The 17,260-nt window shown below is 38.2% G+C and overlaps 1 protein-coding gene across 7 annotated transcripts in view; it reads left to right on the top strand.

The window, feature by feature from the left end:
* The window catches only part of FANCD2 (FA complementation group D2), a 51,126-nt gene that overhangs the window by 372 nt on the left and 33,494 nt on the right, over positions 1 to 17,260 (top strand). For 5 of the 7 annotated variants that reach the window (XM_088798414.1, XM_074312999.2, XM_088798416.1 and 2 more), the window contains exons 2-14: positions 1,947 to 2,046; positions 3,813 to 3,953; positions 4,532 to 4,599; positions 4,773 to 4,876; positions 5,281 to 5,341; positions 6,917 to 6,969; positions 8,918 to 8,996; positions 10,914 to 11,038; positions 12,150 to 12,237; positions 12,748 to 12,852; positions 14,563 to 14,663; positions 15,322 to 15,430; positions 15,665 to 15,700. In XM_088798414.1, coding sequence (XP_088654540.1) covers positions 1,983 to 2,046; positions 3,813 to 3,953; positions 4,532 to 4,599; positions 4,773 to 4,876; positions 5,281 to 5,341; positions 6,917 to 6,969; positions 8,918 to 8,996; positions 10,914 to 11,038; positions 12,150 to 12,237; positions 12,748 to 12,852; positions 14,563 to 14,663; positions 15,322 to 15,430; positions 15,665 to 15,700 — 1,134 coding nt within the window. In that variant the 5' untranslated portion in view covers positions 1,947 to 1,982. Of the gene's footprint in view, positions 1 to 1,946; positions 2,047 to 3,812; positions 3,954 to 4,531; positions 4,600 to 4,772; positions 4,877 to 5,280; positions 5,342 to 6,916; positions 6,970 to 8,917; positions 8,997 to 10,913; positions 11,039 to 12,149; positions 12,238 to 12,747; positions 12,853 to 13,492; positions 13,885 to 14,562; positions 14,664 to 15,321; positions 15,431 to 15,664; positions 15,701 to 17,260 lie in introns of those variants that run through there. The other 2 variants (XM_088798417.1, XM_088798418.1) reach the window with 2 other exon arrangements.

Here is a 17,260-nt window from a genome sequence, read left to right as displayed (position 1 = left end):
TAAGTATTAAACGCAGCAACAGATCAAGAAAACGCTTAGTATGGTGCCTGGTGCATAGTCAATGTTAACTGTTACTGGAAGCCGTTATAATCAAGACAGGTGGTAGTGAGGAGGACAGATTCTGGACTGCATGAGTTAGAATCCCCGCTCTGCCACTGATTATGAGAGTAATAATGGTACCTACCTCAAAAAGTTTTGTGAGGAATAACCGAAGTATGAAGTAGAAAGCACTTAAATAGTTTTTGTTAGCTGTTAGTACTTACCTGCCGGCCAGCCATTCTCATTTAGCAAATATTCTCAGAAAATTTTTGTATGCGAGGTACTGTGCTGGGCAGTAGGGACGCTCAGATAAGTGAGACTGGGTTCCTGCTCTCAAGGAGCCCCACCGGCTAGTGTGATGTTAGGCCTCCTAGATAAATTCCTTGGATCAGAGAAGCCGAAGTAGCAAACTCCCTTGGGGATAAGAGGAACATTTTTCAGGGAAGTTGATGTTTGACTGAGTCTTTAAGGAGGAGTAGTAGTTTCCAGGCAGATGAGAGCATTTTGAGTGAAAAGAACACCTTATGCAAAAGCACTGAGACCAGGAACGTCTTGATTTGCACGATAGACTAGAAGGCCATTTGGCTCAGGCCCTCCCCTACCTCTGCAGTCTGGTTTCTATAAGCTCCTTCCTTTTTCAGCGTTGAGTTTTTCTCTCCCTTTCTACTCTTCTTATACCTCTTCTACTGGCTAACTCCTATTTCAGGTCCCTGCTTAAAATCATTTTCTCAAAGACATTATCCCTGAGAAATTGTCTCTGCTTTTCTCCGTCACTCCCCTGCTAACTAGACTAGATTTCCTTGTAAGCCCTCATAGCACCTTGTGCTTTTCATTTTATAGCACACAATTCTGTAGTCATGCGCCGATTAACCATGGGGATACATTCTGAGAAATGCATCTGAAGGCAATTTTGTTGGTTATGTGAACATCATAGAGCGCACTTAACACAAACTGGATGGTGTGGCCTACCGCACACGTAGGCTAGATGGTAGAGCCTATTGCTCCTAGGCTACAAACCTGCACAGCGTGTCACTGTGCAAAACAACACAATATTAAATCAAGCACAAGATAAATGATGTAATCAGGAGATGCTGTAAACATGAGATGTATGAGGCTGTTGGTATACATGGCTGTTCTATAGGAAACATTTTTTATAAATAGAAAGTACACTCTAAATAACGATGAACAGTATAGTATAGTAAATATGTAAACCAGTAACAGTCATTTATTATCATTATCAAGTATGTACTATATATAATTGGATGTGCTATATACTTTTATATGATTGGCAGCACTAGGTTTTTTTACATCAGCATCACCACAAACGTGAATAATGTGTTGTGCTCCAATGTTACAATAGCTGTTATGTCACTAGGTGATAGGAATTTCTCAGTTCCGTTATAATCTAATGGGACCACTGTGGTATATGCGTTCTGGTATCTGAGCCATCCTTAAGCGGGACATAACTAGTTAAATGACTACCACAAGACTACTTGTTACTATACTGTAAACTCTCTGAGGGCATGTCTATGTCTGGTTCACAGTTGTGACCCCACCTAGCACAGTCCCCAATATATTGTATTGGATTAGTAAGTTAAAGGAGAAGTATAGTTTGGGGCTATATGATGAAGGATCTTGAATGTCAGAGAACTGTGGGTTTTATCCTTCAGCACGAGGAAAGGGGTCTGGCCAGAAAGGCAACTAAGTAAACAAGTCTTGAAAGAAAGGGAGTGTTGACCAGATACAGGAATTAAAATTTTCTCAGCACTTGGATTTAGATAGCATTAGTGTAAACACTAGAACCGCTTTGGTTTTGGATAGAGTAATTTTCTTTGAGCTATAGCTTTAACTTCTCAGACTTCATCTAGCTTCTAGAGGGTAACTTCTGTTCTCTGATTTTGTTGTAGAAAGAATTTAACTGCAGAAGAATTTAACTGGTCAAAATGATTTCCCAAAGACGACTATCAAAATCTGAGAATAAAGAGAGCCTGACAGAAGATGCCTCTGGTAAGTGTCTAGTCATTTGTTACTTTATTTCTTGTAGCAAACATGTAAAGCAGTACTTTATCTTTTTATTATGGCTGAGTAGTAATTCTGTTATGTATACTGGAGGTGCCAAAAAAATGTATACACATGACTTGTATTCATCTTTTGTTACCAGTATATATTGAATATTAAACAATTTTAATACAGTCTTTTCCTTTCTTAAAATGTATATACATGTTTTGGCACCCTCTGTATGTACCACATCTTCTTTATCCAATTATAATGGATTACTAATTCAGCCATAAAAAATGAAATTTGCGACAACATGGATGGATCTTGAGAGTATCATGATAAGTGAAATAAGTCAGATGTGGGATATAAAACAAAAAGCAACAAACAAATAAACTAAACAAATGAAAAAAAACTCATAGACACAGACAATAGTGGTGGTTACCAAAAGGGAAGTGGTGTTGGGGAGAGGCTGAAGAGGCTAAAGAGGGTCAAAATATACGGTGATGGAAGGAGACTTAACTTTGAGAGGTGAGCACACAACGCAATATATAGATGATGTTTTATAGAGTTGTACACTTGAAACTTACATAATCTTATTAACCAACATCACCCCAATAAATTTAATAAAATTTTAAAAATGTGTGAGGCACTTAAAGAGATAGGAAGTTCCTACTTTCAAGTGCAGGGAGTCATCAAGGCTTAATGGATAGAACACACAGAATCTATATCAAATCGGGATTGAGTTTCTGCCTCTGATTCCATGTGTGACCTTGGGCATGCCTGTAGTCTGAGCGTCAGTCTCCACATCCATAAGAGGAGTTAGTATTATAGAGCTTTTCTACTGTACATTATGTAGGTGCTGGGCTACAAAGATACAACATAGTCCTTACCCTTTAAAAAAAACTTATGGTCCCCTTTCTTTCCTTAAAAAAATTATGGTTTAGATAAATGCTATGATAGTAATGTATAAAGGAAAAGCATCATATCAAAGCAAACACACCAGAGGCAAAGAAACAATGCAGACTCTGTCCATATGAGAATGTGCTTGACAGAGGCCCTAAGGGTTCTGACAAGAAGTTGCTAGTATTTTTCATTTAATTACACCATCTATTCTATTAAGGCAGTTGCATCATTAAGGGGGAAGAATAGATAAGTATATTTAACTTCAAGTACCTGTTCGTTTTTGTTTGTTAATTATGTATTATTACTTCTCATGGGTTGAAACCTTGGGTTGAAACCAATCTGGACTTTGTGCTTAACGATACGATGCAGGAGAATCTGCCCTATTCTTTCTATCCCTGCATCTAGATCATTCGTTCTCAAACTTTGCGCATCAGGATTATTACCTGGAGAGCTTGTTAAAAATTCAGATGCCCAGGCCCCATCCCTGAAATTTTGATTCCGTAGCTCTGGGATGTGATCTGTGAATATGCTTTTTGATTCGAGTGCAGTAGTTTGCAGACAACAGCTGTAGAAACCCTGACTGCTTTAGAATTTGGGTGGAAAACATTTCCATGGTTATTCTTGTTAGAAGTGGCACATTTTGCAATTTTCAAATGAAACTCAATAGGTGAAAATAATTCTATTTCTTGATTGCTTATTTGAAAGTCACTGTTGTTGACCATTGTTAGAGAAAAAATTTCACTACAGCATCAATTCCAGTATAATTCTTCAGGAACCTATCAGCTTTCCTCTTAGGGCTATTATTCTAGGGTTTACAGTTTTATCTTTGCTTTACTATTTGTCACATTCCTGAAATTTTTTTTTGTTTTCAGACGCCAGGAAGCAACCACTTTCCAGAAAGACAAAGAAATCTCGTGTTCAAAATGAAGTTGAAGAAAATGACAGTGTCTTCTTAAAGCTTCTTAAGACATCAGGAATTATTCTTAAGACAAAAGAGAGTCAGAATCAACTAGGTGATATTTTAATCTAAATCTTTTCTTTGGGTATAGTGAAAGGGCTCAGCACTGAATCATGGATTTTCTAAATAGAGAGGCAATGAAGATTAGAAATGGGAGCACCATTCATCTTGAGACAAAGATGAAAATGAAATTGCTTTTTAGAGAATATTGTTATAGTGTGTGATCCTGATAAACGCATGTTAAGTAAAGTACTTCTAACCCTTTATTCTGAAAAACACTATATACTAGTATTTTATGTTTTCTTGTGAAAAAATAAATATGCAAAGAGCAATTAGACCTGTATCAGAATAATTTTAGAAGAAAATTTATAAAGCCATGTAAGGCATGTCGGCCCTGCTTGTGGGGTGTAGATTATTCCATCCTACTAAGATTATGGCATGTCTTTTTAGAACACTTAGTAACTATCTTCTATCAAAGCTAAATCTGCGTTACTGTGGGTTTAGAAGATTTGGCTCTGAATTAGGTTGAAAATAACTATCATTTCATCAGATAGGAAACTTAGGTCTGAAAGGAAGTAAAACTATAGTGGGAGATATTAAAGATTCTGGTGACCAACTATTCTTTCTTCATAGCTGTGGATCAAATTGTTTTCCAAAAGAAGCTCTTTCAGATTCTGAGGAAACATCCTTCTTATCCCAAAGTATGTATTTTTTTTCCTGATATTTTTACTTTTGCCAGCAGTGTTCTGGAATTGGGAATTTAAACACACTGGCATAAAATGTTGAATGAGCTACAATGATTTTCAGCTAACCAACAGCAAATGTTAAACTAAAAATCTTAACCTTACTCTTTTTTCTTTTTAATGTCATTAAGATAATAGAAGAATTTATTAGTGGTCTGGAGTCTTACATTGAGGATCAAGACAATTTCAGGAACTGCCTTTTGTCTTGTGAACGTCTGCAGGATGAGGAAGCCAGGTGTGTAGAGGAGGCGTGGCGTCTTGCTGAAATTTAGTCTGTTACACTAACTGGTGGGCGGGGGGACAGTGCAGAATGCAATTTTTTGGAATTTTACTTTTGATTTATAGCTCTCTTTTCCTCAGTTTTATCCTAACCTGTAAATTATTAAGTTTATGATGATGAGACTAAGAACCAGAGTGTTTTCTAGAATGCGTCTCACCTGTGTTGACAGAATTTCAATTCTCTACTTTTCCCTGGCTTAAGAATCATCTTCTCATGTTCTGTATTTGTTATTTACCAAGTTAGTTTCTTTTTATAGATTATGTATTTAACCAATTTTATGGAGCTAGAAGATAGAATAAGAAAAACATTAAAACAAGGAAAACAAAACAGAAAACTTTTTTTTTTTTTTTTTTTAACAGCATGGGCACATCTTACTCTAAGAGCCTTATTAAATTGCTTCTGGGGATTGACATTTTACAGGTGAGACTGCAGCTTTATCTTTGAACATTTGTTGGCTGTGATTTGTGGCATATGCTCAAGTATAAGTGTCTGGAGCACAGTAGAGAAGGCTTAATGGAAGAGTTTGGGTTTGTAACAGTTTACTGTAGCCCTGTTGCAGAAATGCATCTGGCAAAGCAAAATGTACATCTTTTTACTGAGCTGATTAGCCTGCTACATCTCAAAGTCTCATTTATTCCTTCAGCCTCTCTCATTCCTGTTTTGAAAAGCTTCATCCTGTGTGCTCTTAGTACCTTGTATACCTCTGCCATGTTCACATCTTTGTCATCTCCCATTTAGCTTTTTATTTGATAATTAACTTGGTTTTGCACTTTTACTCTCCTTTCTCTATCTTTTAATGTATCAAGTAGACATGGCATTGACATGTTTTAAACATCTCAAATTATAAAACCATATATCCAGTGCAGTGTCTCCTTTCCCCCCATCCTCCATTTTTCATCTTTTCTTCTCTCCCACTGTTAATCTTCCCATACTCTTATCCCTTCATTGAAAATCTTGAATATAATTTAGTTAGCTTAAATCTAAAAGCTGCTCTCTTGTTCCTCTGAAGATGATCTTTTCTTGCAAACTCTTTGATAATCTTTTAAAGTCTGCATTTGATGGGTTAACAGTTTTTGCCATATTTAATGATGTTTTTTATTATCTGATGATTTTAATGTTGCTTTGATAGCCATTTTGCAATTTTTCAGAAGATAAATTATTGATAAGTCTTTGTATTCCAACAGCTTATATTCAAAATACAGGCAGCATTCATGTGGACATTTTTTTTTTTTAAAGATTTTATTGGGGGAGGGAAACAGGACTTTATTGGGGAACAGCGTGTACTTCCAGGCCTTTTTTCCAAGTCAAGTTGTTGTCCTTTCAATCTTAGTTGTGGAGGGTGCCGTTCAGCTTCAAGTTGTCCTTTCAGTCTTAGTTGTGGAGGGCGCAGCTCAGCTCCAGGTCCAGTTCCCGTTTCCAGTTGCAGGGGGCACAGCCCACCATCCCTTGCGGGACTCGAACCGGCAACTTTGTGGTTGAGAGGATGCACTCCAACCAACTGAGCCATCCCGGAACTCAGCAGCAGCTCAGCTCAAGGTGCCATGTTCAATCTTAGTTGCAGGGGGCGCTGCCCACCATCCCTTGCGGGACTCGAGGAATTGAACTGGCAACCTTGTGGTTGAGAGCCCATGCTCCAACCAACTGAGCCATCTGGGAGGCAGCTGAGCTCAAGGTGCCGTGTTCAATCTTAGTTGCAGGGGGCGGAGCCCACCATCCCTTGCAGGACTCGAGGACGAGTTGAACCGGCAACCTTGTGGTTGAGAGCCCACTGGCCCATGTGGGAAATCGAACCGGCAGCCTTCGGAGTTAGGAGCACGGAGCTCTAACCGCCTGAGCCACCGGGCCAGCCCCACATGTGGACATTCTTATAGGAAGAAAATTTCTGTTATAGCAGGATTTTTCCTCCAAGAGTGCCTGTTGAAAAGAATTATGGCTAATTATACATTTCTGTTGTGTATTTTGAGACCCTCTCCTAAATTGCTTTGTCTTTTTTAGCCTGCCATTATCAAAACCTTATTTGAAAAGTTACCAGAATTTCTTTTTGAAACGTAAGTAGAGTTATTCTGGAATGCTTAAAGTATCCTGGTGTACTTAAGTTTATCTCTGAAAAGATTAAAGCATCATTGGTTTCTCTGAAGGTCTTATTTATGATGCCAGATTCTTAAGTGATTACTAAAATTTTACGATGGCGTCTTTGAAACTTCATCCATTTATATGAATACATATTCCCAGAAGGATACACAATAAATTGGTAATAGTAGTGAGCCAATTGGCTGGAGTCAGATATTCTGTGAATTCTGTTCTTTACCTTTTTCAAGTTACCTTTTCTTTACCTTTTCAATACTGTACCATTTTTTTAAAATTTACTTACCACTTTTAAAAAAATTTACTTTAAAAAATAATTAAGACAAAAATGAACAGAATAAGAAAGTAGATAAAGGTCATGAACAGACAATTCACAAAGAAGAAAGGCAAGAGCATCAAACATTTTTTTAAAATGCTCAATTTCATTAATAATCAAAGACAAATTTAAAACAATGCATGTTTTCCACTCAAAGGATCTCTCTTGTTGAATGTAATGAATAGGCATGCTTATACATTGCTGACGAAACTATAAATTGGTTCAGTCATTCTGAAGGGTAGTAGGTTGTATATATCAAAACCTATATTTTTGCATACGCTTTAACCCTCAATCATGTCTCCTAATTTATCCTAAGGTAATAATTGTGAATGAAAATATTAGTGAATAAGATTACTGTTTAAAATAACAAAAATTGTAAACAGCTGACATGTTCAACTATAGGATATTCGTTAAGTAAATTCAGTACATTCACACAATGGAATATCATGTAGACATTAACAATTGTAAAGAGGGGTGGCCGGTTAGCTCAGTTGGTTAGAGCGTGGTGCTGGTACCACCAAGGTTGTCAGTTTGATCCTTGCATGGGTCACTATGAGCTGCGCCCTCCTTAAAAAAAAAAAAAAAAAAAAAAAAATTATAAACATCTATTTAATACCACGCATTAATTGAAGAAAAAGTCAGGTTACAAATCAGTATTTATAGTCTGGTCTAGCATTTTCTTTAAAAAAAAAAGGTACATCCATATACACGTACACATGGGTACACATAATATCCATATCAGTAGTGGACATCTCTGAATGACAGGATAATAGGTCATTTTTATTTTCTTCATATGTGTTTTTTTTTTGTTTTGTTTTTTCTGGATCTTGTATGTAATAATAATAAACTTGAAGAGTAACTTTTTCTTTTTAAGGAGGGCGCAGTTCACAATGGCCCATGCGGGGATTGAACCGGCAACCTTGGTGTTAAGAGCACCACGCTCTAACTGAGTTAACTGGCCACCCCAAGATTTACCTTTAAGACTGAAAATGCTGTCACATGAAGGACCTGGGGGTGGTCCAAAACTTTAGATATTATAGGTTGGGAGGAAAGCGGAGGTTGTCACTTTGCGGAGAATAACAATAACTGAGCCAACATTTTTGCTTCCATAAATGATTTTCAATACTTTCACAAATATAATCTAATTTGACCTGCCATGTTTCCATAGCAGTAGATGATTACTTTTTCAGTACTCGTCACATTGATACAATTTTTTTATCTTTTAAAATATTCATCTTACTCAATTTCTTAAAGTTTATTACCTTTAATTTTTTTAATTGTTTACATTATTTTAGGAGATACTCTCCAGACCTTTCTTCTCTCTGTGAACCTTCCCCAAATGTAGCCACAGTTAACAGTTTGGTGTATCTTCTTCCAGTCATCTTTCTCAACATATATATATATATATATATATATGCTTGTATGTGTTATATATGCTTATCTCACGCTTTTATTAACCCCCTGTGTATATATCGCAGTGCACAACACGTAGTAAATGTTTATTGAACGGCTGCAATGTTTTGTGCACTGTTAATCCTTGCTATGGTATAAGCCAGAAAGGCTAAGGTCCTTGTCTTCTCATCTGAACATTTCAGAGTGAACAGTGATGGAATCAGCGTGCCTCGACTTATCATCAGTCAACTGAAATGGCTGGACAGAATTGTGGATGGCAGGGTAGGTTTTGGGACCTTTTCTTTCTCTTAAATTCAGAGAGAGTGTTTTCCACACTCTCGTAACAATCAAACTTTTGGAATTTGCTGGGGTATTTTTCCTTTCTAAACAGAAAAATTCACATTTTTTAACTCATCCATTAACTTTTTTCAGCTTTAATAATTTGAGAATCACAGGTATTTCACTCTTTAAATTTCTCCAAAAGAAGAAATTGACCTAATTATGATGACTAGATATCATTTCTTAAGTAAATTAAATATTTGGAAAGAAATTTATTTTTAAAGTATAGAAATCACTATGTTTTATTCCTCAAAAGCAATGAGATCCCAAGCCACTTGACTGCGAATGTTTTAATTTGATTACATACAGTAGTCCCCCTATCTGCAGTTTTGTTTTTTTTGCAGTTTCAGTTACCTGTGGTCAACCATGATCAGAAAATATTAAATTTTGACATTTTTGACGTTGACATTTTCTGCTCCTGACATCCAACCATTGACATTACATGACTCGGTGATCTAGGATCACCTAAAGCAGATGATCCTCCTTCTGATCTCTTGTCAGAAGATCCCTAGTAGCCTAATGTTACACCATAATGTAACGTCATTCACCTCACTACCTCTCATCACGTAGGCATTTTATCATCTCACATCATCATAGGAAGGGTAAGTACAATACGACATTTTGAGAGAGAGGCCATATTCACATAATTTTTATTACAGTATATTATTGTAATTGTTCTACTTTATTGTTATTGTTAATCTCTTGCTGGGCCTAATTTATAAATTAAACTTTATTGTAGGTATGTATGTATTGGAAAACCATAGTATATATAGGGTTTGGTACTATCCGTGGTTTCAGGCAGCTCCCGGCTGTCTGGGAACATATCCCCCTCAGATAAGGGGAAACTAGTGTACTGAGGAAAATTTCAGGAAGTTTTTGCAATTGTTATTTGTTATCAAGCACCTTGGTAAAGTCTAATCTGTTTTTTACTTTTTTTTTTTTTTTATTGGGGAAGGGGAATAGGACTTTATTGGGGAACACTGTGTACTTCCAGGCCTTTTCTTTTTCCAAGTCAAGTTGTTGTCCTTTCAATCTCAGTTGTGGAGGGCACCGCTCAGCTCCAGGTCCAGTTGCCGTTGCTAGTTGCAGGGGGCACAGCCCACCATCCCTTGCAGGAGTCGAACTGGCAACCTTGTGGTTGAGAGGATGCGCTCCAACCAACTGAGCCATCTGGGAGCTCAGCGGCAGCTCAGCTCAAGGTGCCGTGTTCAATTTTAGTTGCAGGGGGCAGAGCCCACCATCCCTTGCGGGACTCGAGGAGTTGAACTGGCAACCTTGTGGTTGAGAGCCCACTGGCCCATGTTGGAATCGAACCGGCAGCCTTTGGAGTTAGGAGCATGGAGCTCTAACCGCCTGAGCCACCGGGCCGGCCCCAAGTCTAATCTGTTTTGAGTCTACTACTTAAGCCCCATTTCTTTTCAGAGTTCTTAAAATCATTCTATTAATTTTTGTCAGATTGTCCAAGGCTAAATCTTTACTTGGAAGAACATGAGTTTTCAAATCTTATCAGGGCTGGAATTTTGGGTCTGCCGTTTATTAATTGTGTATCCAGAACAACACATATCCCCACATTTTAAAAATGGGAATTATTACAGAAACTCCATAGAGTTGTGAAAATTAAATGGAAATAAAATATATAAGACCGATTAGATACCATACCATCCACCCTACTTTTTTTTAATATACCATCCTACATGTGAAAATTTCTGGGTGACTTACCTCTGAATTTAGGCTTCGAGTTTGAGTGTGTGTATAGTTGTTTTATTGTACACAAAATAATTCCAGTTCTACATTTCACGAGTAGGTAGTCCTTCTCTGTTCTATAATGTGCTCCAATTCTAATAGTCTCCTCCAATGCAGGATCTCACCACCAAGATCATGCAGCTGATCAGTATTGCTCCAGAGAACCTTCAGCATGACTTCATCACTAGCCTACCTGAGATCCTAGGGGATTCTCAGCATGCTGATGTGGGGAAAGAACTCAGGTAAGTAAGCACCTTGTTGCCATTCTAAGCAGGGCTGCACTCTGGGAGCTTTATCGCTGTAGTATGAAAAGAGTAACAGTAATGTGTTCCTTTTTATACGAAAGAGGATGATACCTACCTACTATGAGTAGGGTATGAGATTCGACTTGTTTTTCTGATAATGAGTATATATTTGAGTAGATCCATGTACTTTTTTTTAAAGGTGTGTACTTGTATATCTGTTGTGAATATGAAGTCTGGCCTAGGATTAGGTATATAAATTTGGTCTGTGGAGACTTAAACATGATCCCTTTGTTTTGTTAGCATTTACTCCACCCAAGGGGTCCTCAGGCACGTCTGCACATTCAAATCATTTGTGGAACTTATTGAACATCTACATATTTTGGTTCCTAAATGATTCATTCTAATGCACATTGCTGCATCAGATGCATTGCCGAGAGTCACTGCTTTCTATCATTTACGGGAAAAATAGGAATTGGTAGGGTAGTAATTAAGGGGAGAACAATATACATAATAGTGTTTCTGTTTTAATGCAACTTCTTGCTTATCCTATCAGTAGTAGTTAAAAAAAATTCACTTGTAATACCTTTTTTCCATAGTTGTCTGCAAAGCTACCTCGAAAATGTTCAGTGATTTCTTACTTTTGTACTTTGGGCAGGATGCGCCCTCTGGGTATAGCACTATACCATCTACTTTACCTGCTTAATTCCAGCTTGTCCTCTTATATAGCCTCTTCTTAGAATTTATCACTGTCCTTCTCTACCCTGTGCTCCTATAGCATCCTGCATCTACATCTATCACGTTTATTACACTTGATTGTAATGGTAAGTTTTCTCTTTCCTTTTCTCAGGAAGGCTATGTACCAAACACAATCATGGGTTACCTCTGGGCAGGGGGATGGTGAAGGATGGCTGCTTGTTTCTACTCTGCTTTTTGAATTTTTATAATGAGCATTTTTTTAATCAAAATTTTTAATGAAACACACTATACACAAACATTTAATGGGAACTAAGTATATCAATTTTTCCCATACTCTGAGTGATTTGCCCAAGTCGTTATCTTCCCAGCTCTTTTAAAAGTTGCACAACTTTTCTTTTTCCACCATTCACAGTGACCTTCTAAAAGAAAATACTTCACTCACTGTCCCGATCCTGGATGTCCTTTCCAGCCTCCGACTTGATCCAAAGCTCCTGTCTAAGGTAGGAAGGACTCTTCAGGCCAGCAGCAGAGCTAGTTTTCTCACCTTTCACAACCAATGTCAGTCAGTCATTGTATGTAATAAAGATTTCCTTTTGAAACAATATTGAATGACATTGAGTTCTCTTTTCTTTCCAATGAATTTCATATGCCATACTATGCTAAATGTGCTACTCTGTTTTAAGTGGTAAGTTTTAGTAGGAATCTTCTATACTGCCTGAATATTTACAAACTGCTCTCCTTAGTAATAACAATTTTTTATGCCTTCATCTAGCCAATGGAAAATCCAGGCTCCAAAATGTAATATAACATGCATTTATCACAAGAAGCTGTGGTGTTAACAACTGAAAGCTTGTAATTTGGAAAAAAATAAAACAAAGGAGTTTTTCTTTCTAAATTCCATGTGAGAAAACTGAGTGAGAGAAGTAATTTCCTATTTTTACCTGCCAAGTCAGTACTAGGTTGAGGTATTAACATGAAAATATTTAAGGTTTTTGTGCTTTTATGTTTAGGTCCGTCAGTTGATGATGGACAAGCTGTCATCTGTCAAATTGGACGATTTACCTGTGATAATCAAGTTCATTCTTCATTCCGTAACAGCCACGGATGCACTTGAGGTACTGTATTATTTCCTAACAAATACCAATAGGGTGCTAGATCCTAAAGACTACAAAGAAAAGCAGTGGTGCCCTTGTGAAACTCAGCAATCAGAAAAACGCTAACCGAGGTGAAGATAAATTATTTAAATTAATAGGTTCTAATTGTTTTTCTATGTCTCCAAACTAATTGATAATGCTGATTAATCCAGATGGTATTTACGGGAGAGAATGGAGCTACTGACCAGTTTTATTATTCTACATAAGATGCTATAGATTATATTTGCTATTTCAGTGTAATACCTCAGTAAGTTCTGGAATTTTGAAAGGCATGACATACTATACTTTCTTTTTTTTTTTTTTTTTTTTTTTAGGGTCATATCGTGAAAAAATAAGTTTATTTTTTCCCCCTAGCATTCAATACAGGAAAGAAATCAGGCAGAGGGAACAGAATGGGTAAAGACTCAAAGATGAGGGCAGGCACATTGTGTTTAGGGAACTCATTCTTATATTAGTATTATTTTTTAAAGGCATTTGTTTTGTGTTTACTTTGAGCCAGGCATTGACAGCAGGCCTTTTACATCCATTGTCATGTTATCTTCACAACTACAGGATGAAAAAGAGGTTATTCTATTTTTTTTACCAAAGATAGAATTAAGGCTCTGAAAGGTTACGCTATTTTCGTTGTTCTTCCTCTTTATCTGGAAAGCCTCTTGGAGACAGGGAGCCCGTCTTAAGCGCCTCTCAGTTTTCCTGCACAGCACCTAGCACTGGGCTCTGCACGTGGTAGACGCTCAGAAAGTTTGTGTTGAACTGAGGATGCTCATTCTCAAGTCAGAGCTCCAAGAGCAACGCCGGGGAACAGAATCACCAGAGGGCGCCCACGAGTCTGTCCACCCGCCTGTCCCCAGGGCCGCAGCAGGATCTCAGGCCTGGGTGCGGCCCTTCGGCCCAAGCAGTGGCGCGCTCCGGCAAGAAGAGGGGGCGAAGGGAGCCCCACGTCCTCTGTCCGCCCCGCCCCCTCCCCAGAGCACAAGCGCGCGGAGTGGCCGGGTGCGGAACGACGACGCGACATCCTGTTTTTGGGGCCCGCGGCTCCGCCTGCGCCTCTGCTGATCTTGTCTTTCCCCGGGTGCTGACGCCAGCTCCCCTTCCCCCAGTCTCCGCATTCTCCCCAGGGGTCTGGGGCCTTCCCACTGCTGAATCACCACCACTCCGCACTCCCTCGGGGTTCCGGGCAGGGGTGGGGACTGTCCCAGCCTGACCCATTCTGGCCAACGCCGAGTCTTGGATATCGCTCGACTCCTGGGCTTGAAGGCATCAGGCCTAGGGGCGCCTGTTCTCAGCATCTTCCCGCAGGGCTTGGTGGGGGCAAGATACGGGGAGGGGGACAAAAGCTTAGAGCCTAGGCTAGGGCCTCTACCGGGGTGGGGGTGGCAAGGAGGACACTGGGAGGACTGACCTTGGGAGGACTGACGTTAAGAGCCTCGGAGGCAGAGGGCTGGGGTCAGGGAGCCCAGGACCGGGCTGGGGGCGAAGCTGGGGGTGGAGAAGAGACCGACATACTATACTTTCATTAGCTATTTTCACTAACTCTCTTTTTCAGAATGCCTTGTCTAACATTTAATAATTTTACTTTCTCCATCTTTCAGGAGATTTTTATGGTTATCTTATTGTGAAAGTGGACTGTGACTGTCCACTATGCATGTAGCTAATGCTTATTTTCCACAGGTAATTTCTGAGCTCCGGGAGAAGTTGGATCTGCAGCATTTTATTTTGCCAGTATGGTTGCATGCTTCCCAAAGCAAGTTGAAAAATAAAGGACGAATAAGGTATAAGCTTATTGACAGTTACCACCCTTTTTCTCACATAGGCAAGGGAAGTTTTCTGGCATTTATCCTGTAGCCAGAACAGTAGATCTTAACACTGACAACTGTAAATAATGGTGGTAATATTACACTCATGTAAGTGTATACACTTTCAAAATACACACACACACACACACACACACACACACACACGGGGGGGCGCCAAAAAACCATACACATTTTAAGAAAGGAAAAGACTGTATTAATTGTAATGCTCAATATATACCAATAACAAAAGATGAATGCAAGTCACATTTGACTTCTGCATTTACAACAAGTGCTCATAGTAGTTACCATCAGCATCCAGACAGTTCTAATTATGGCGAACTACTGCTTGAGCATAGATAACATCTCTTAAAATGTGTATACATTTTTTTGGCACCCTAGTGTGTGTGTGTGTATGTATAGATATAGATATACAGATATATACACACTCGTGTGTGTGTATTCTCTTGACTATTCACGTCTGTCCCAGATAGACTACAGAAGTTTATTAGCCATTTTACACTCGAAGTTATGACTTGTTTCAAGGCACATGGCTAATAAACAGAAACCCAGATCTTACAGGTTCCTCTCTGGTAAGTAGAAGAATGATTTTTTTTTCCCCTTCTGCTACTTGCAGTTTTTCAGGAAATCAAGAAAACAGCGGTCAGGACTGCGTTTTTCTTCTCTTTGATGTAATAAAGTCAGCTGTTAGATATGAGAAAACCATTTCAGAAGCTTGGGTTAAGGTGAGTGAGATCTTTGGAACTTTAAACAATAAAAAGAAAATGGGTGGCAATCAGTGACAGATGTATAAGTTAAGGTAGGTTGAAATAAAAGTCTTGAAAGTCATTCAAGTAGAAATGATAGGTGATGGTTGCCAGATGGGCAAATTGGTTCTCAAGTAAGAGAACAAAGCATGCTGAATAAGGCCGGAAGTGTTCTACTGTGTTGTGATATATTTGTGACCCTTGTTTTTCCAGGCAATTGAACACATTCCCTCAGTGTCTGAACACAAGGTAATGTTCATATACTATGAATTTTAAGTATTGTAGACTTAAAATTAGTGAAAATGGCAGGTGTATTTTTCCTGCTTTCTTTTGCTCTCTCTAGTCATTCCTTCTGTGCCCTCTGTAGCTGCTCTAATAAACATGACCTGTCTGGGAAAGATGATATGAGGGGATGACTTGCCAGATGGTCTTCCCTACTCATTTATTCTGGCAATAAAAGTAAGCCTAAAATATTCGTAAGGGGAAATATTAACATTACAAACAAGTATAGTGAGTTGCAGTCAAAAAAGCCAAATCCCCATTGATGAGAAGGTGAAGTCCACAGTCCCCTGGATAATGAGACAAGTCTTTTTATCTGTCCAACTGCCCTTCGTCCCACCAAACAGAATTGTCAAGATAATGGCTTTCCATGTTTCACTTTCCTTTGCCTCTGTAGACCTGACCAGAGTGAATCCGTCCATTGTCAAGGCGACAATCTGTCTAAATTCCAGAATCTGTCTAAATTCTGGAGATACATTCTTCTGTCTAGAAGCTAGATTATTGAGTTTCCTATGTATTGTTTGGTTTCCGTTAAAGTTTTTTTTTTTAGTTGGCATCTGTTTTGTTTTGTGGGGTTTTTGTTAGTTGGATTATTTAATTGTTGGGTGACAATTTTAAAAACTTTATGATATTGAATAAAACAATGAAAAAGTCAGTAACTTTTTGTGGGGGGAAAAATCAAAATACCCTAACACAACTGTTTGTATTTTTGCATGACCCCTGGCTACCTGCATACCTATTTTTACAGATTTCTAATCATTGTATAAATATAATTTCGTATTCTGATTTTTTTCTCCTGATGCTATGTCAAAAACATTTTGCATGCTTCTACATTGTTATTTTTAGAAGCTGTATTCTGTTACAATGAGTCCCAATTTTGGTATCTGAATTGGTGGAATCTTCAGTGAGGGGATGTCCCAAGTAATTTGTTTTTGTTTTTTTTTAATTAGAATCTAACCTTTATTAAAATATCTATTTTCAACTGGGATATAATTGACATTAGTTTCAGGTGTACAACATAATGGTTTGGTATTTGTATATATTGCAAAAGGATCACCACAATAAGTAGTTAACATTCATCACCACACAATTACAAATGTTTTTTTCTTGTGATCTACCCTGTTAGCAACTTTCAGCTATATATACAGTATTATTAACTATAGCCATCATGTTGTACATTGCATCCTCATGACTTATTTATTTTATAACTGGAAATTTGTACCTTGTGACCTTCTTCACCCATTTCGCTCATTCCTCACCCTCTGCCTCTGGCAACCGCCAATCTACATCTATGAACTTGTTTTTTTAGTTTTTTTAGGTTCTACATATAAGTGAGATCATATAGTATTTGTCTTTCTCCCTGATTTATTTCACTTAGCTTAGTGCCCTCAAGGTCTATCCATGTTGTTGCAAATGGCAAGATATATATTATACCCCATTTTCTCTATCCATTCATCTATCAGTGGATGCTTAGGTTGTTTTCACGTCTTGGCTATTATAAATAATGCAGTGAACATAGGGGTGCCAATA

The sequence above is a fragment of the Rhinolophus sinicus genome, chromosome 5 (assembly GCF_057876585.1).
Source record: "Rhinolophus sinicus isolate RSI-liver-muscle chromosome 5, RSI-T2T, whole genome shotgun sequence".
NCBI classification, from domain to species: Eukaryota; Metazoa; Chordata; class Mammalia; order Chiroptera; family Rhinolophidae; genus Rhinolophus; species Rhinolophus sinicus.
This window is presented reverse-complemented; position numbering and strand designations above follow the sequence as displayed.